Source organism: Balaenoptera musculus, chromosome 17 (assembly GCF_009873245.2).
Source record: "Balaenoptera musculus isolate JJ_BM4_2016_0621 chromosome 17, mBalMus1.pri.v3, whole genome shotgun sequence".
Classification (NCBI taxonomy): domain Eukaryota; kingdom Metazoa; phylum Chordata; class Mammalia; order Artiodactyla; family Balaenopteridae; genus Balaenoptera; species Balaenoptera musculus.
In genome coordinates this window covers 30,285,513-30,306,918 of record NC_045801.1, presented here as the reverse complement: position 1 = coordinate 30,306,918, position 21,406 = coordinate 30,285,513, and the positions used below count along the sequence as shown (strand labels likewise).

General features: G+C 34.8%; 1 protein-coding gene across 3 annotated transcripts in view; it reads right to left on the bottom strand.

Annotated features, from left to right (window-relative positions):
- Nucleotides 1-21,406, bottom strand: part of ANGPT1 (angiopoietin 1) — a 264,673-nt gene that overhangs the window by 47,344 nt on the left and 195,923 nt on the right. For all 3 annotated transcript variants that reach the window (XM_036830972.1, XM_036830973.1, XM_036830975.1), the window contains exons 5-6: nt 8,523-8,650; nt 134-235 (exon numbers count right to left, since the gene is read on the bottom strand). In XM_036830972.1, the coding sequence (XP_036686867.1) occupies nt 134-235; nt 8,523-8,650 (230 nt within the window). The remainder of the gene's footprint in view (nt 1-133; nt 236-8,522; nt 8,651-21,406) is intronic.

Below are 21,406 nucleotides of genomic sequence, written 5' to 3'. Positions count from 1 at the left end.
TAATGTCACAAATGTATCATTTTATTTTTAAAATAACTGAAAGACATCTAAAAATACAAAGGTTTATCACATAGTGTAGTGAAGAAAATCTCATGATAAAACATCAAAAACTATGTAAATTCTTCCATCTTACCATTTTATATTCTTTCCAACCTCTTTGGAAATCTAGACTTCCATCTTCACGATGCTGTATTACAGTCCAACCTCCCCCATTGAGATCCATATTGCAAAATACCTGACAAAGGGAAAATAAAGTCAAGTGAAAATTATGTCTATTTTAAACAACAGGTATCAGATATGTTTCAAGACAGAAATAGGATGGATAGGTCTATAGACAAAAATAATAAAAATTGCCATACTGAAAATATTAATTTAGACATTTTATTGGCTATTTCTTCCTATATTCGAGTTGTTGCTGATTAAATCCCATCAAATGTGCATAAATTACTTGTAAAGGTTTAAATCAGTCAGCTGAAAATTGTCTCAGTCACAGACTATAAAAATTATTTTTAAAAAGTTTGTCTTAAATGGTAATAGGCACTATGCATATTCAATTTTTTAAAATGCTACTAAAAGTTTCCAAAGTTACAGACCATTTTGTTGCTAAAACATAAGATTTGGAATTTTCTAACTTTAATTTATTAAATCACAATATAAATAATATAAAGGTTTTGGAAAAATAATATTTTAAAAATCATTTATATTTAGCTATTACACATTTCATTGTATATTAGCTCCTACATGCTCATATACTACAATAATTACTCTTGATGGTTCAGTATTACATTAGAGGCAAAATTTGGTCCCCAGCATATGGAGAACACATTATTTGCCTGAATTTTTGTCATGAACAATAAGAAGAGAACATGACATACTGTATTCCTTCTGACTGTGAGAAGCATTTCTTTCCCATGTGGAAAAGTTATCCAAATCTTTCAAAGACTTATGCTTATTTCAATTATTCTAAATACAATATTATTTATTTAGAAATTGATTCATTTCTCCCCGAGTCCACCCAAGGAGAGAAACATATCTGTAATGGCATTATCTTTGGAGAGCAATCACTGTAATTGATGTAGCATAAATGTGGCAGCTTGATTATTCAAGGGCTCAGCTTTGGGGAACATCATTCCCCCAGCAATTGAATACTAAAGCAATTTGGAGGCTGGCTAAAGGTGTAGATATGAGGCAACAGCAGCAGGCAGGCTGTGTGGGCAAAGAGCTTGATTAAAGGAAAAACCTCAAGTGTTTTCCCTGAAGCATTAAATTTGGAGCACAAATGGCTAAAGGGTATGAAAACAATGGCAAGAAATGTTATTCAAAGGACAAACTGTCCATGTACTTCCTGGCAGTAAAAGGAACTAAGAGGTACATACTTAACTGTGAGCATATAAAAATAGGCAAAATGCTCTCCTGAGGGCTCTCCCTCTAATTTGAACATCCACCCATCAGTATGTATTCATTATCACTAGGAACTGACTCACCTCCAAGATCGCAGATTTGAAATTCCTCTCCCTGTCCTGAAGTTCTCCCTCTACTAATCCCTTAGCCTCTATGCACCTGCTCTTTGTCCTCAACATAACCTCCGTCTAGTCTTTTGTCTTCCTTAATTCTAATCCTAATTCAATTTTTTTCACCCAACAAGCATTTTTGGGCATTGATTCTGTGTTACAACTGGCGAAATACGGATCATTTCCTCAAAACACCTAAAAGTTAAAACATTGAGTGCCCCTGTAGAGTTAAGGAGATGTGGGAATCCACAATCTTCAACTCTAGTGACCTGAGAATAATAGAGTCAGTAATCTAAATGAGAAATTTAAGGAAGAGAGCTAACATGTGAGAAAAGAAAATGATCATGGTTTTGAAAACCTAGAGTTTCAGGTAGCATAGTCATCCAAAAGGGGGAGTTTATTGATCAGTTAGAGATGATCTAACTGTAGGTAGATCAAGGGTAAGAATAAGGATAAGAGCATGAGGGACTAAGAAAGAAATAGTCATAACGATACTATGCCTTTTAAGTGCTAGATAATTTAAACACTCTACACGCATTTTCTAATTTATCTCACAACAACCTTGTGATGTAGGTATGATTATTATCTCCATTTTGCAGATGAAAAACCTAAGGCTTTGAGTATTTCAGCAACTTACCAATGGTTATTATTAATATAAGATACTGGATCTAGGATTTGAACCCCCTGTTTCTAATTCAAAATTATATTAGGGGTAATCTTCTTGAAAGCAGTAGTTGATAGCACAAAGATGGAATTTAAAGAAGTAAAAAAAAAAAAAAAAAAAGTGGAAACAGATGTGGGGGGAGGGTCGGGTCCAAGAATGGGGTTTGGTGAACAACTGATGGAGATAAAAGACACCAATAACCTTTAGGCAGGCAGGAACTTCATTTTATTTGCTACTGTCCCTGGTGCCTAGAGCAGTATGGACAGTAGCCTAGCAGGTACTAAATGAATATTTGTTGAAAAACTAGAGATGCAATAAGGAAAGACATAAAATAGGAAAACTTGATTAATGGAATGCAGTGAAAGCTGGGGATGGATTTTGAGTTGGGGGAATAATCTACTTAATCAAATATTCCAGACAAGTCAAGATAAATAAAGATTAAGAAAATACACACTTAAATTTAAAATGAAGGAGCCATTAGTGACCTTGAAGACAGAGACTGCAGGATTCCTATAAGAATAAAATCCAGATGGCACAGTTTACAGAGGGCATAGTTGATGATTCAACACAAGTGGCCAAAGTGGAACTTTACTGGTAAAACAGATAAGAGTGAGTGAAAATGTCAAGGAAATATTTTGTTAGAGGAAACTAATTTCACTTGTTTTTTAATTATATTTTACCCTGCCTTGACTGGTTAACCTAGAATTTTTTTTCCAGATTTTGATTTCCTAATGGACACTGATTGCCTGAAAGTTTGCCAAACTGTGTTTGCAAACCTATGAAGTCCACTTAACACTCTCAGGGAAAGGAATGACTACATCTATAAATATAGAGTGTGTAGAGAAAACTGTTCTTTACAGTTTTTTTATTACTATTATCTATGTTATTAAAATTCTATGCACTTAAAAAGTTTTAAAATCACTCACTAATTTTAGAAAAAGACAACTTTCCTTTTAAACAAAGGTATCTAGTGACTTGAAAATGTTAAGATGTGTTGGGAGTACTTCTTAGGTAAAGACCCAGAGAAAGTTGCCCAGAGGAGAGAGGAGTTACCCAGGCAGATTACTGCCTTGGAAGCTAAAGTGCAGAGAACTTAAGAGGTTAGACTTACGCTCTACAATTCTTGTTAGGACTCAGTAATAACAGCAAGGATAACAGCTGCCATTTGTGGAATGTGGACACAATAGAACTGAATGACACATTGGTTAGGGGCATGGACTCAGGTGCAACATTGCCTATGTTCAAGTCCCACCTCTGCTCTCTCAAGCTATGTCATGGATCTTTTGCAAGGATTAAATGAGTCAACGCATATGGAGTTTTTAGAACAGTGTTTGGCACATACTAAGCTTTGTCATTAATCTCTTAGATTATCTCATCTCTACAGATGAGATAATATGTATTCATATTGTGCACTTATACTCTATGTATATAATATCTCATATATTATAACATCTATTATATATATTTCACATAATTATTTATAATTTATTATGAATAATATAGGACATATAAAGCCAAAATATATAGAAGTTCAATAAACTGTCCTTATGATTACAATTACCAGCTTCTTGTTAATAATACTGGCATCATCAATCTTTGAGCATGCTTTTTAGTGTACGTGTATATGTATATATATACATATATGTATATGTACATATATATATGAAGTTGGATTCATGCTAGCATACACACACAAAAGACCATGTTATTTCTAATCAGAAGAAAAATAAAAAGCCTATGCTTAACAGATGAAGGAAGTTAAAAAAATTAGGTGGTTGGTTTCAAAAGATTTGAGATATGAAAGGACTTGAAAAGTTCCTTCGCCAATATGGTATGGTCTGTGCTATCTGGCAGTGCCCTTCCTGTAGACACAGGCCCCACTACATTTACTATGCCTATTGTATTTATTGATCATATGACTTGGGCTTAACTCTATCCGAGAAAAGATTGAACTGGCTCCTATCCCAGGCAAGGTCAAAGCTTTCAAGCATTAAGTATCCTTTAACATAATATAACGATTTAAACCCAAACAAAAAGGGGAAATTTGATTCACATAGTTCTTATGCTTTTATGCTGTGTGCAAGTTGGAATGATTAACCTTGTGAGTGTTAATTATTTTTCCATAGCCTTAAATAAAAAAGGCTCAATACATTTGTTATAGTCCTTTTCCAAGAATTAGGGAAATTATAAATTCAGAAACAAATTTTTAAATATTTTACAATAATCAGAGTTATGATTTAATGGTTTGCTTTAGTGAACGAAACTAAGCTGGTAATAGTGCATTTGGTTTTAGAAACATGAAATAAAAGGAAAAATCCTATTCCCTACTACCATGCATGAAGGGAATTCAGAGAGGAAGATAACCACAAGCTATTAATAATGAAAAAAAGTAAAAAATAAATATATAAATGATCTAATTCTCATTTTCTATCTGCTTGAAAATTTTAATAGTCCTAGAAAACTGCCTTTGGCTTCCACGTCACATTTGAAAAGATAATACTCTTCTAACTTTTGCAGACATTCTTTCTTGGCAGGGAATGATGTCAGTCAAAACAACTGTGTAACAATTGTGTATACTTGCAACTCTCACTCTGCCTAAAATTAATAATTCTTATTAATAGTTTTTGTTAATTGCCTAAATAGGCCAATTTAATTGATTGATCCATATCTTATATCATACATAATTGAACTTTTTGTTTTGTTTTTATATAGGCTTGCCTTGAGTTTCTCACCCTTGCTAGAACTTCTGTAAGCACTAAAATGAGCAAAGTTTTTGTTAGGCATATCCACGATTAGCACCAAACTTTATAGCTCTGAAGTATAATCTACATGGAAGGGTGAAGGTCCGAAAGATGCATTTTCCAAGCACTTTTTATAGAACTGAGAGGATACCAATTATTTATATCAAAATAAGAAAAGAAAATGAGATTACTGGGTAGGAGGAAGTGGGATGGCTTACAATCAGAACATAATTTTCTGATAATAAACTCTTACCCGTGTCATTCACATAGGTTCCTATAAAAAATTATGAATGGTGCGGCTTCGGTCAATTCTAATGTAAGTAATTATCCTACTTAGTCCCCTCTTAAGATGGTACAGTCTAGAGTTAATTCCTTTGTTACAAAGTCTGTGTTCAATATTTACTATGTGATTTGGGAAAGTTATTTTTCTAAAATAGGGATAATGGGAGCACCTATATCATAGAGTTATTGAAAGGAGTAAACAAGTGAGTATATATAAAGTGCTTAGAATAGAAGCTGGCAAACTGTAAATGCACAGTACTTTTGAACTATTATATTAATCAGTTTCTAAATTACACTGGGGAAGTTCACACAATATTTGTTCTTACTAATGTTGAGCTATGTGAATATAATAACGGATTTAAAACAAAACTTGCTACCTACCAGGAAGTGCAGGTGCATCACCTAAAATATCCATCTCCATAACAGAACAATATTACTACTTGTGAGAGGCTCGTGATCATAAAAGGGAAAGAATAAAACAAGGGAATGAACACTTAAGTCAAGAAGGAGGCCACAAGTCTTTCTTCCTTATGGTCAATTATCTCTCCCTCTCACCACGCTCTGCTATTATTTCCAATTAAACTAAATCTAATGACAGTACAAATGACATGTGAATTTCTCCTTCTTCCATCTGAAGCTCCATGGGGCTGTTTCTACAGTGATAAAATTTGCCTCTTACAGGCCTGTATTGATATGATTGCTAATCTGTTTGGGGTAATATTTTTCCCTGGGACTAAATCTAGTAAGTTTAATTTAGCAGGTATTTGGCATTTGTGGATTTAATATTTTAGATTTTCTTTTAAGAACAACACAGAAGCTCTATAATATGTAAAATTCATTATTTTGCAGAGGCATAAATTTAAATCATGTTATCCTTGTGAAACCAACATAGAAGTCAGCCACTGAACTAGTGAACTGGATGGATCCTCTAACCCACTCTTTCATGTAAATCTTTTAAAAAAGCAACTTAAATATATTTAAGTTTATAAGTTATTGTTCAAGTTTATGAGTTATTACTCAAGTTTATGAGTTATTCAAGATTACGAGTTAGGATACTTTTCTTCCACCCTAACAGAAGCAGTGCTTCTGCAAATAGCCTGTGCATTATTTGCATCTCAAAACATTTTGAACTAGAATAGAGTTATGAATTTACATGACTTAAATTTAATGGAATGATCAAACTTTACTTGTAATGCTCTCACTAAGGGTCACGTGGTAGTACTGGTGATGGACTGAAAAAGATTCTAAAAGTGTAAAAGTTAATCTAAAAACTTTAAAAATTATTTTATTTATATATTCATACATATAGAATTATTAAGAGTCTAAAAGGAGGGTCACAATATTTTTAGTTAACTTTATTTTTATAGTCATTATGTTAGAGGGGAAGTGACAATCATTTAGGGGTTCTTTCAGGTCTTGGGCAGCACAATAGGTAAATTGCAGAAAGTATTTATGTTAGCTCCACTCCTCTCTCCTAGGACAGTTTCTAACACACTTCACATGCCATCTGTATGGTGTGTCAGTGTGTGGGCGTGCATACATGCCTGTGCACATGAATTGAATTTAAACTTAAGTATGATTTTAAGATATCAGTAAGCAGAGTAGGAAGGCTTCATGTCATACGATCCAAAGGATTCAAAAAGCTCATTTTTACAATAAATTACCCTCTCCTCTTTACTCCTAAACTTGCTATTGTACCTTCACAATTTTTTTTTTTTTTTTGAGACATAGAACACCTGATTCAGTAAAATTTTGCACAGAAGCCCAAAATGAAATACAGTGAAACCAGACTTCTCTGGTAGGTGACCCAGGTAGCAATGTCCATAACTGCCTGCCACCTCTTTTACCCCCTGCACTTTCTCTATCTCTTCCCCCTGTTATAGGTCAGTATGGAAGACCGTTTTTCAGAAGAAAATTTTGTTCCAGCAAAGGGAAAAATCACTGAGCTAACTTAAACCACTAATCCTCACTGAAATCAGCAGAGAGGATAGTAGAGTCCAGACTCTCCCTCTTGACATATGTGTGACATCTGGCAAACTGGTCTCCATGATCCATTTCCCTCACCCATCAAAGGAAACTAACAATCAGAATGACTAAGTAAGTTAGGCTTACTTACTATATACTACACAGAAGTGTTGATATTATCATCAGCAGGTCATTTATTTATTCATTCATTTCAGCACATATTTACTGAGGACCTATTATGTGCCAGAAACTATTCTGGGTCCTGGGAAATCAAAGATAAAAGTAAAATCCTTGCCTCATAGAATTCTGGTAGTGAGAGAGTCATGCAAAGTTGCTTGAGGGAAACAGGGAAAGCCTTCCGAGAGCATTTGCCAAAGTACCCAGAGGAAATGGGGACAAAGGACTGGTAATTTAGGTGGGGCAATGAAAGGAGAAAAACTGTTCCATCTTTTGAGGATAAAGCACTGCAAGGGCAGGTGGTCCTCTTGGGGTCTTGAGCATCTGGCTGAAGTTTTTTATATGTTGAAAAACAGGGCTTTCCTCAAGGCTCTCCATAAACCCTACCTCAAACAGCCTCTATCACTACACTTCTACAGTAGGTTATAATTTCTGTGTAATTGTCTGTCTTCACCACTACGCTGGGAACTGTTTTCTATTATGTCCCTAGTCATTTACTGACAAATAAATGACATACACTTAATATGTATTGAATGAAGGAATGGATGGATGATTTGACGAATAAATAGGGAGAAAGAGTATATAGAGGAGGTGTGACAGCAAGACAGTGTTTTCTTACTTCAGAGTTTACTTTGGATCCTGTTCAATATACTGATGAAAACTATCCTCCAACACACTCTTTTAGGTAAATATGAAAAGCAAATCCTTTCAAGATTATGAGTTAAGATCAAATATGTTTCTCTACCCTAATAGGAGCAGTGGTTCTAGAAACATGTCCCTAGCTCTCTCTCCACGGTATTTGAACTGTAGATGATGTGTACCATCTGGGTCCTTGGGACTTTGGAAGATGGTTCCTAACTCATCTCCATGCACTTGAAGTATATGTGACTTCAACATGTAATCTGTACAAGGCAAGCATTTATGAACAATGGGACATTCCAGGAATGAGCAGAGGGTAAATGGAAAACTTTGTGTGAAACAGGGATGGGATATGTGAGGGTTGGAAGAGGTCTGTACAATAGGGTTTTCATCTTTTATGGACCTGGGAAACAGAGTATCTTTGGGAGAAAAGAGCTCAGGCACATATATTTTCAGCTTAACAAGCCCACAAATCAATCTGATTATTCAGCAATTCAACTAGGATCTGCTTTACATCTCATAAACAAACACTTCTGGTTTTACCTTTTTGGGTTCTGGCATATTATTAATATAAATAGTGTAGATTCCACTTTTATTAAAACCAGCTTGATATACATCTGCACAGTCTCTAAATGGCTTTTCTTCCTCTTTTTTTCCTCCCTTTAGTAAAACTGCAAAAACAAAACAAAAAAAAAAAGATTGCAATATGTGAATATCAGTACCATTAGTGCCCAAATGGACTCCAAGTATAGGTAAGCAAGTCTTCATTTCCTCCAAACAAATGTCAATGTTGCATTTATTGAAAAATCAATCATAAGAACAATACTAGATTTTGAGGTGACTCACAGAATTACAAAACTATAGGAAAAATATGTGATCAGTTTATAACTGAATACTTTTTATATTTTGCTTAATTTCTAGTTTTTTTCTCTATCACTTCCAGAACATCAACTCAAGGGACAAGTAACCTGATCATGTAATACCTGCAATTGGTAACAATTTTGTCAGTGTTTCTCTAAAATTTCTAAAACGTTCTTACCTACATTTCATAGGAAAGTTTGAAAAATGCTAAAGCATTTTTGGAGGAGGGAGAGGTGAAGATAAATTCAAACATAAAAATAAAATATGGAGGTTTAAGATGCTAAAAGAAGGTTGTACTGTTTTTCTGTGGCTTTATATTGAAGAGCTCCTAGAAATTTTTATTTTTTAAAAACTCTCAAAATAATTAAAAGGTAGAAAGAAGTCTCTGATCCAATTTAACTATCTAGAATGAAAAGGGAAGTAAACTTTGGTTTTTATTTAATGGTCTGAAGTTAAACTATCAGGTGGATGACACACAAATAGAAGAACAAAAATTAGGGCTTCCCTGGTGGCGCAGCGGTTGAGAATCTGCCTGCTAATGCAGGGGACACGGGTTCGAGCCCTGGTCTGGGAAGACCCCACATGCCACGGAGCAACTAGGCCCGTGAGCCACAACTACTGAGCCTGCACGTCTGGAGCCTGTGCTCCACAACAAGAGAGGCCACGATAGTGAGAAGCCCAAGCACCGCGATGAAGAGTGGCCCCCGCTTGCCGCAACTAGAGAAAGCCCTAGCACAGAAACGAAGATCCAACATAGCAATCAATCAATCAATCAATCTTTAAAAAAAAAACAAACCACATGGGCTTCTCCAGCTCTGGAGGAGGATTCAACTTTAAAAAAAAAAAAAAAATTAGTAAGATTTGAAATTAAGTTATATAGGTGGAAGAGCTCAGTAAAAGCTGGAAGTCAAGTGGAAAAAGAAATTTAATTAGAGATAATCTCTACTGAGAGGAACTTTATTTCATTCATTGAGCTTCATCCACTATTAAGTTCTTATTAACGAGATCAAAATACAAAAATGACTCATTTAATAGTCCTCAGCTAAAGATATAGGTGGTATCTTTATAAAGTATTTATGATTTAGTATTTTCTAATAAATACATGTTATTTTAGCAGTTTGCTTCATTAGCCTTTTTTTGAAGTTAAGACTAAGAATATTTTATAATCTTGCCCTTAAAGTCTCTGGTTACTTAATAATTATCTGCTTTCAATCACTCTGAGTCACTATGGTATTTAAAAATAATAATATCAAAGGTAAGCTATAAATCAGTGCTCATAAAATGATTTTAAATGTCCTAACAATCTAAAATACTAACCTGATTTATATTTGACACATGGTGTTACTAATTTATAGGTAATTAAAAATTAACAGTCTAATCTTTGTAGAAAGAATGACTATCTCAATATAAATATTTCAAATTTTCAAAAATTACTATGGTTCAAGGAAATGAAATATCCATGTCATATATGTTGCTACAACAAAAATATAGAATTATAACATTTAATAGCATTATGGTTCTCTACATAGCTCCTGTTTGCACAAGTGGTTTTGCCTACTTATATTAAAAGCTACTTCTAAACACCACCCATCACAATTGCAATATCAGGGACTTCCCTGGTGGCACAGTGGTTAAGACTGCACGCACCCAATGCAGGGGGCCCAGGTTTGATCCCTGGTCCAGGAACTATATCCCACTTGCATGCCACAACTAAGGAGCCTGCCTGCCAGAACTGAGGAGCCCATGTGCCACAACTAAGAAGCTCGCGAGCCGCAACTAAGCAGGCCGCCTGCCATAACTAAGACCTGATGCAACCAAATAAATAAATAAATAAATATTTAAATAAAAACACACACACAAAAAACAATTGCAATATCAACACAAAATAAGTAATCAGAGGACTAACATCATATGATGGTGAAGAAGCATTGCACAGAATGTATGCAAATAGCAATTAAAAATGAATATTTATATATTCAAAAGCTACTTTTAATGGCATTGGGCATGTCAATGGATTATATAAAGGTCTTGTTTTCAAAAACAAGACCATGTCAATGCATTTCACTTGTGCTTACTTATTTTAAGCTAAATGGACTATTATTTTTCTAAAACAAAACCTTCCTAAATTCTAAATGCTTGCTCTTCTGTTGAAAATAACCAAATCAGATGCAAAAAAAAAAAGGATGTAAAGAAATACTAACTAAAATTTATAATCCCTCGAGAGGATGAACAAACAGGAAGATGTGGTCAAGAGGAATTCAACGGTAAACCCATTTTTCTTTTTTGGGTGAGAGGTGGGGAAAATCATTTATCTAAAGAAAGAGAAAATGCTTTCTTGTTCAATGTACCACTTCCTGCCCTCCCTTATTTAGTTATGTAAGGAGAATGCATTCCCTTCCCACTTCTCTGCCACCTCCCTTCCCCTTTTCTTTTCCTCTTCAGGATGATGTGGGTGAAAAGACTGTTGTGTGGGAAGAGGGAAGCTATTTCACACACTTTTTCAATAACACAGGAAAAAGGAAAAAGTTGGATACCATCTTATTTTTCTGGAAACTAATTTATAAAAATGTTCAAACTATGAATGTAAGTCTTATAACTGGTAAAATGGTTTGAGGAGTCTACCATAAAAGTACTATTAGTGCTGTGGTTATACTATGGATTCGTTGTCATTGTGGCAACATATCTGATATAGATGTTTCATTTTCTTGAAATATAGTTTCATATTTTTGAAAAATTGAAATACATTCTTTCCAGATGATTAGACTGCTTGTTTTTAGTTACTTACTAATTAGTAATATTATGCTTGAAAGTTTGATCCAGGCTACATTTTAGAGTAATACAGCATTTAAAAGCAATTTAAAAGTTTCATTCAGAGCTTACCTTTAATATTTGTATTATATTCTATGGTCTGAAGACCCCTTCTATAAGAGTAGATTGACTTTCAGAGTTTTTCTTTCTTTTTTAAATCTATAAAGTGGGGAACTTATACATATCTCTGAGGCAAGTATGTGAATTACATAACGCAGAGTGACTGAATTATAGTAAGTGCCAAGAAATGGTAGTTATTGCTGTTATGGTAATAATGATATCATCAATGGCAACATTATATTATTATTCTTTCTTATGGAAAGGACACTCAGGCTGTGGAAGGCTAGCCAACCCACCCAATGGAGTGGTGGATGCTGCTGTCGTCTACCCTCAAGTATAAATACTGTAGCTGACTAAATGCAGGGAAGTTACAATTGACTGGTTACATTTAGGATTATATTGAGCTGGCCTCTCCTTGTCAGAGTTGGCTAATAATTGGCTTATTTCATTCACTGACTACATCAAGTCACACCATTGTTAAGTTTAAGTGTAAAAAACCCAGGTAAACTAATCTTGCTGTATACTGTAAGCTTTATTTATTAAGAATTAAAGATTATTTCAGATGAAATGATATATGATGTATATACCAATATGTTGATTGTAGAGATTTAATCTCCTAGCTTCAATTTTCATGCCTATTTTCTTTGTTAAGTATTGAAGAATTCTGAAATGCAGTGTTATGATTTGATATTGTAAAACTGGACACACAGTAAACATTTTAAAACACAGAAAGGCAATAACAAAGATGAATTAACTGAACATTGCAAGTGTCAGAACTAAGGATAAATTTTTGTAGGAGGTCTTGAGATTCAGCAAGATGGAAGATAATGCCTGGAGGAATGTAAGATAAATGACAAGAGACAAACATGGAAAACCTGATGGAAGAAGATAAAAGAAGCATCAACTGGACAGAGCAGGGAGGAGCAACCCTGATGCTTGATATAGATGTTTTAGCTATCTGTAAAAGTGGTTTAACTTCTAATAATACACTGGTTTAAAAGCATGAATTCTTAAAAAATGATCTTTACATCTAAAAGTTCCGTCTTTGACCACATACTCTTACTTTTTCCTCTCCCGTTCTTTAATTCTTAATGAGTTTGTCTTTCTTCTAATTGAGAGTCTAGATCCCCACCATTACTATCCACCTCTTCCTAGCCTCCTTTTTCTTTCTTCCTACCTTCAGTCTGAGAGTGAGGCATTTAAGCACGGTTCAGGTGGAATTGCTAGTGCCCTCCTTCCGCTGTCCTTTCATCCACTAACCCCTTGTATGGGTAAATCCTGACCCAAGGAAGGACGTTTATTCACATTCTCACCCCCATTTCTAGACTGCAAACACTAAAGTGAGGCTATTTAATACCACTGAAATGTGTACTTTCTAAACTCAGCTGTGTTCTCTATGCTTCTCAGTCAAACCCTTGGTCATTTCTAACAGACTTTTTATTACATTTCCTGAAAAGCGTATTTCAAATCTTTCTACTTTTTTCAAGATTAAATCTCACTCCTGTCTTCTCTATTTATATATGACCTTGTTTTATGGTTTACTATGACGATCAAAACCATTTAAAATGTCTCCTCTACCTTTTTCCTCTACAGAAGTTGTCTTTGCCTATCTTTCCCCTTGCCTTTTGTGTTGACCTCTCTTAGTACCTTTTCTACTTCTCTAATTGTCCTTTCTCTTTCCTCTTCATTGGGTTCTGTTCCTCTCCTCACCTACCAATAGATGTTCACCAAGATTCTATTCTTGGATCTCTATTCCTTTTTCATCTGCTCTTGTTGCAAACTATCTTCTATGGCTTCAAACTTTTACACAGATTTCTAAGATACAAGCATTTCTGACACCATGTATTTGCTTCTCTCATGACCTCCGGATCCTCATTTCTACTTGCCTGTTGAGCAGTTCCTGATGCAACCCCAACTTTCATTTGTTTAATGTTACCTAATATTTTCTTCCAAAACCGATGTTCTCTTTTTCTCTTACTGATCCCACTATCCTTCCTCAGTTGTCATCGTTAAAAATTAATGAAAGCCTAAATATAAGATAAACAGACTGAGGCTTTTAATTTGTCTCTCAATTTAAAAGACTGCCTCCTGTCCCTTCTTAGTTTAACCCATCCTATATTAACAATTTCAGTAAATATTGATTAAACATCTGCTATTTGCATGACTTTTTCAAGACAATGGAGATACAGACGTAAGAAAACCACAACCTGTCCTTAATGTGATCACAGTCTGATGAGAGAAAGACCCATTAGCAGGTCTTCCATAATATCTCATGATAGCTATACCTATGATTAGTATCTTCCATGATAGGGAAAAACCCAACTCAAGCTGGCTGAGCAAAAAGATAATTTATGAATCATGTAATTCAACAATCTAGGATAGAGCTTTAGGAAGGGAAAGCATGATTAGGTTTCAAATAGTGTGATCAGGAATTGGTTTACTTATCTTTTTCTTGACTCACTTGTTGCTGACTCTCTACCTGGTCACAAGATGGCCAGCAACAGCTTCTCAGTCTAATGTTACCAGTTTAGATATAATACCAAACAGAGATAATGCTCACAATTGCTGTTTTGGAGATATGTATCAAGTGCATTGAGAGTAGGTGCAGAGACTACACTCTATTTCTGACCAGGTTAGACCTTGGGGAGGCTGTTCAGAAGAGATAACACCTGAATGAATAAAACATGTAAAAAAGCTATCTGAACTAAATTTTAAGAGCTTGGTATGCCAGTTCAAAGACTTTACCCACATCAATATCAGCAAAATAAATCTTAGGAAAGTCTTAGGAAGGAATCATTATTCATCCCTTATCTATACAACCAAATCTCTGTGATCTAAAGGGAAAGAACAGGGACATAAGCAGGTGCATGTCTGTCTTTCACCAGCCGACATTCAGTCAATGAGCAACCTGAGACGCTGACTCCAGCAGCTGTTAATTTTATCTGGTCCTTGCCTTCATTTATGCCTACTCAATTCCAACCCAGATGGCATATCTACCACTGGGCTGACTTGAGGGAAGAACCATGAAAGCTAAGGCAGAGGGTCACTTCAATTCAGATGAACCCTCAAGAGAAAACTTCCTGGAATGTGGAATTCGTAATTCTGAGTCTCAGAAAACCTAGTAGAGAATGCAGAAGACAATTAGCCTTGCTACCAGAGACAATATAAAAGGCAGGAGCCCTTGATCCTACTTAATTCCTAATAAGTTGCTATAAAGGGATCAATTCTTCAATTATTCTTTTTAAATCTTAGATGTGGCTAATCATTCATATCTCTCCAGTATTTAGCAAACATCAGAATGTATGCAGATCATGTTATTGGTTTAAGGATATTTCTTGTGGTACTTTTTGGGCCATTAGCATTAAGGAGATCATAGTACAAGGAACTGACCCTAGCCCGTGATTTTCAACACAACAGGTCACTGAAGGTAACTGAACATACAGATGAGTAAAATGGCATATCTGACAAGGTGCAAACAGCAAAAAAACTGATTGATTCGATTCTCTAGTCTTCAGCCATGTGTGTGCGTATTTCATGGAAAGGCCATTTAAGAAATTCCCTGGTATCCTAATTTACTTGAAAGATACTTTTAGAAGTAGAAGAATGTAATATTTTGCATTTCAAGGGTGTAGGAAATATGTTTAAAGGTTGTAGGCAATATTCAATATTTCAATATTTGTGGGTGGGTGAGGAAGACTTACTGATGATTTTCATAAATACGTATCACATATGTATAGCTATATAACACATATGAGTTTTAAGCTTATAATTAAAACTTTCAGAATTGGTATTTTATTTCATATAAATATATGTATATGAACCTAAATATCTGTGGGTTGATAACTCAGCATGACTGTTTTAACCTACAAAAATGGCAATTACCTACTTTTTAATCTAATACATATATATAACATAATTGCTATGTCACAATATAACAAACATATTTATAAATACTTTCAATCTGAAGTCTTTGGTTAAGTAGTTAAAGGCTTCCTTTTAAAAATCTTACTATTCCTTTTCCTTTTAACTGTGGTATAAGGGAACACTTGAACATTGTTTCTTGCTGCACTATTATTTTAATTAAATTTTTGTAAAAAAGAACTGTTTTTATTCTAATTTAAATTCTTTATGTGTATATATTTTGTAGATAATATGTAAAATCTTAACTATCATCTTGGTGGAAATATAATAATCATGATCATAATAAAATCAACTAGCATTCATTGAATACTAATTATGTGCTCAACTCTGAATTTCTCGTGCTAAGTATGTTTTATATGCTTCATTTCATTTCACACTCATAAACATCTTATGAGATGGATTTGTCCAATATGTCATTTTATATATGAGGAAAAACTGAAACTCTGAGATGCTATCTAACTTCACCAAACTTATAAGTAGTGGAAGTCTTTAACTGTAAAGCCAAAACTACTTCTTACTGGCTTCTAAAGTAATGTCAAACCCAAATAGAACTCTAATACGTTATTTGTCACAGAGTGAATCCCCAGCAATACTTAGCTGAAAAGGTCCCACCCTAGGGTCTTAGGTGAATCAGGACAGGCCTTAATTATGAATGGGTATAGGCTCTTCTCATGGAAGCAGGAAGTATGGGAAGAATGACAGGAGGCAGAAATGACAAGAAAGAAGAAAAATGTTGAGATGAAGGTAGACGAGAGGAACAGGTAGCAGAATTTCTGTGAGACGGGAGCTCTCAGCAGAAATATGAAGCAGTGATGGCTCACAACTTCAAAAGCAAACAGAGGATTAGGAAGTAAGAGGTCCCTGAGCAGCCACATTGGATTTAATAATGTCCATACTCTAAAAGTCATGCTGATCAGGATTTACCCCCATTAGTTTTAGATATTATTCTCAGAAGCCTAATTATTGATCCCCCAGCCTATGGACCATTTGCTAGAAGCTACAAGTTTAGAGGAGGGCTGGTTGGTAAGGTGAGAGTGGGCATATGTCTGTGTTTGTGCTCATCTTCTAGAATCAGGCCTGAAAACAATGAGAAAATTGGTAACTAAAAGCTTTTTTGTGGGTATGAGGAAAAAATAGTAATTTTTTTAAAGTAGGCAAAAATAAGAAATGATAATAGTTTGGGCAATATATAACACAAGGGATAAATTATATACTTTTAGAAAGGCATCATGGTATTATGGTGTAAATTAATTCATGCTGATGATAATGAATTAAATTATTAGAAAAAGCTTTTATGAAAACACTGCAGAAAATTTGCCATTATGATATTTAAAAATTTTCTTAAAATTTTACTACTTAAAGAGATACATTATATGGAAAATATATTACTCATTACATATAATTGTAGGTAAATATATACATTTAAAAAATTTTATCTCTCTTTAATTTTTTGATTCTTACAAAGGAGTCATATTTAAAATAAGCCCTACACCCCTGCAATCAACTGTTCAGAGAATTTTTTTTTTTTAACATCTTTATTGGAGTATAATTGCTTTAACTACAATGGTGTGTTAGTTTCTGCTGTATCACAAAGTGAATCAGCTATACGTATACATGCATCCCCATATCCCCTCCCTCTTGCATCTCCCTCCCTCCCTCCCTATCCCACCCCTCTAGGTGGTTACAAAGCACCGAGCTGATCTCCCTGTGCTATTGAGACAGCTGATCTCCCTGTGCTATTGAGACGTATAAGGTACATAAACGATTAAATCCATGTGGACATGCATAGTACCCTATGTCATATGTGGATTGCTAATTTTATGGTACTTGTTTCAGTGTGGAATAATGAAACGTGAAGTAATTCTACATATTTCTATTTTTGTTTGATTAGTGTATTTAAATAAATTTTCTAACACTCCGCTAATGTGAAGTGACTCACATATGTAACTGAATGTATACAATGCATATTACACTTAGAGCAACTAAGAATGAAAAAAAATTACTAAAAGTTGAAAATGGATTTACACACAATCTTTGTTAATCAAGTGATCATTCGCTTTTTAATAAAATTCATTTCTGTGTTTTCCCTTTGGGCACCCTGGGTGGGCAGTTATGAGTGCTACATGATCCTTGCCATTTGTTCAGAAGGTCATTTCATTAACAAAGATATTTCAGGTGTTTCATGTGTGTTAATTTCCCATGTAATGTCTTCAGCCTGACTGGAATATACTGATTTTGAATAAATGATTTCTCACACATGTGGGAAGACTTAAAGGGCATCTTTTGTGCTCTGAGTGGACAAATAATTGATTTCAGCAAAAGCCATTAAAAATGGAATGAAAGTCCTTGGGCAATGCTGTAAAACATGGAGAGTAGTTGCCAGATGCTTTTGAAAACTGACAAAAAAAATGCCACTTTGAAGTTTTAAATAAATAAAGGCTGACTGTCACCATAAGTATGTCACTTTGGTTCTTACTCTTGTGGTGAGATATACTTGATGAATACTACTTTCCTACCTGGGGGTATACATGGGATTCTACTCTAACTTTGGGTTTCCTCAGTCATTATGAGTGACACAAAATCAAGAGAAGATATGGAATGATTGATAGGAGTCATAAAATGCATGAGTTTGTCTAGGACACCAGGCAAACTCCAAGGCGTGTAGTACTTTTATGTTAAGCAACATGGCAGCAGCACTGGGGCTTAAAGTCAGTTGTCCTTCTTCCTGTTCTATCTAGGCTACCATGCCCGCCCTCTTGATGGCATACGTCATAGCTGCTTCCAGACACTGGTGAGGAAACCATCTCAATCTAAGTCCTAGTTCTAGGGACATGGGCTGGATTAATTTTGGTTGAGATTTGGTTTATTTGTGCACTTGCGAGTGTGTACATGGGGCCAAAGCAACCGGCAAAACCTTCCTTTAGAACAAAATTGTCACTTAAAATTAAACCCACAGTTCAGATTCATTGTTCCAAAGGAACTCACACTGATTGTGAAAACAGAATGTTCACACCTAAAATTAATTATGAGTACACTTAAAGACATGATAAAATTAAAAGAGGTTTGATTTAATTGGTATTAAATTTAATAATTTAACTTTATCATAAATTTATAAAAACTTTTATGACTTATTTATCTATTCTTGGTAGGTCACATATTAGTGTGATTCCTTACCAGCGATGGTCCCACTCAGAATGTGAACATCCAAGCCAGTAGTAGGATGAGATTCCAATGTACTTAGAAGCAGTCATATTGTTGGTATTCTTTAGTTGAAAATAGATGATGAGCTCCCATAGGAAGCTAAAAAAAATTTTTTTAAATTAATTAATTAATTTTTGGCTGTGTTGGGTCTTCGCTGCTGCACGTGGGCTTTCTCTACTTACGGCCAGCGGGGGCTACTCTTTGTTGCGGTTTGCGGGCTTCTCATTGTGGTGGCTTCTCTTGTTGCGGAGCACGGGCTGCAGACGTGCGGGCTTCACTAGTTGTGCCGCACAGGCTTAGTTGCTCTGCAGCACGTGGGATCTTCCTGGAACAGGGCTTGAACCCGTGTCCCCTGCATTGGCAGGCGGATTCTTAACCACTGCGCCACCAGGGAAGCCCTCTAAAAATGTTTTTAATCATCAGTTTTAAAGCTTCTTAGCATTGGACTTTTAGAAAAATCTTAAGCTAAAAGTCAATATTTTGTTTATATATATTTAAGCCCAACCATATAGTTGCAACATTTTTCAGGGTTTATTTTTCCTCTGTTCTTAAAGCATAAGAGATTTTATAAGGGTTTCACTCTATGGTTCCTGTGATATACACATACTGAATGATGTTAATAAAATGTTTTTTCCTTACTTTCTCTCTGAGTAATTATAGGTGCTATTTGGCTTAGTACAAAGTACCATAGCTTATCTGTAACTAGTATCCACTGTCCCATTTTGTCTCTGGACTTAGAAAAAAAAACCTGTTGAATTGGACCTGAGTATCGATGAGTCCAGGAAATGATTTAGTTAAAATTCTATTCAAAATATTTTGTGCTTCTTTGCTTTAGCCAACCAGGCCATGAAAGCACAAGAGAAGAAGGAACAGGGTTTGTTCATAGTAATGTTAGAACATCAAGGCAACACTCCTTTTTTCATGGCCTTTCACCCTGGTAACTTCCAGGCCCAGCTGGAATCAGGGGATATCCCTTTCCATTTCAGACAGTTTTGTTTCTGAAATTGAAACTCTAATTCCAAAAGAGAATTAACCACAAAATTTCAAATCTCCCCCAAAAGATGTGGTTTAGAAATAGTTCATGGGAGAGGTCAAGGACTGTATTATTTTTTATTTTGTTATCATTAGTTTGGCTATCTGCTATTCACACAATTTTTTTTTTTTTTACGGAAATTACGACTTTTCAAAAGGCAGATAACACGCTCCATCAAAAAGGAGAAACATACCATTTCCAAAAATAAATAGTCACTTTCCCCTTAAGCCATTAGGTTTTGTGAAAGGAAGTGCTAGAAGTGTGGTTCATTTTAAGGAAATTGTAAATGTTTGACATATAATTTTCTGTCAAGATAAAGCACTTCCCTCATTAAATGGAAACAAGTGCTCACTGTAGTGTTCAGCAGATGACTTCCTGTATTTTTCTTTCTCTTTCTACCTAATGTTAAAACGTGCATTGCAAGTAGTCAACGATAACCAAGTAGTTTACTAAGTCAATAAAAATGATATTTTCTATTTTTATCAATGTTTATATGAGTAACATTCAAAAAGTTTTAATTTCCTCCCATCATTTGTGATGTTTTTAAGAGTTGTTCTTAACTCAAGGGACTTGCAGGAGTTCAAACTATCTCGTCCCTTGACTGAATGATTTACTTCACAAACTCAGTAGACACTGCATAGGAGGTAAATTCCTTTCAGATGGTAGAATTATTCTGAGAACAGAGCCAAATGTCCCCTCAGCACTGGAAAGGAAGCAAATGCCTCATTTCCCCTTTTCAGAAGGCCAGAAGACCGAAAATAATGATCAAACGTTCTGTACCACTGCAGTCAGCCTCTGGGAAAGATACTTCAAACCAAATAATTGAGATCACTTAAAAATTTTTAGTATTAATCATTATCTCTTTCACATGATCTGAAAGAAACTTTTAAAATAAACTTCAAGAGAAGCTCCTTATGATTTGAAATTTTTATACTTCATATTAAGGAACTAAGTATATAAACATGCTCATGTCTCTTGGTATTTAAGTTTCTTTTATTCCTCCCTATTCTCTGTGCTTCTCTACCCAAAACTGATATCTACCCTTTCACATTCAACATTTGGATGTGGGTAGACAACATTTTCTGCTTTTACTTCATCTTACTCATTTTAGTCTTCAATCTACGCAACTGAGCTCTACAGTTCACTCAAACTCTCCCTATAGAAGGTAACATCCCAGTTCCAAAGTTCACTTCAGTCTGTTTTTTCATTTGACCTTTCTGCTTATTTGCCACTAAAATAAGACCCTTCATAACAGTCTTTTCTCTCTACTATAACCCCTATTTTGGTCTCCTTTTTTCAGTCCCTTAAAGAACTCCCAATTTTCTGTCTTTGATTTTACATTCTTATTATTTTAAAGTGAGTTCATAATATATTATGCAATTTCTGTATGCTAAATATTTCTGTAATTCATTCTGTAAATTCTCTGAAATTGTACATAGATTTGTGCCTGGGTATTTGCACTAAGTAGGAAAGAAAAGTAGATTAGTTTTCATCAGATTCTTGAATGGATTTATAACCCCTAAATGGCTGAGTCATTGCTTTA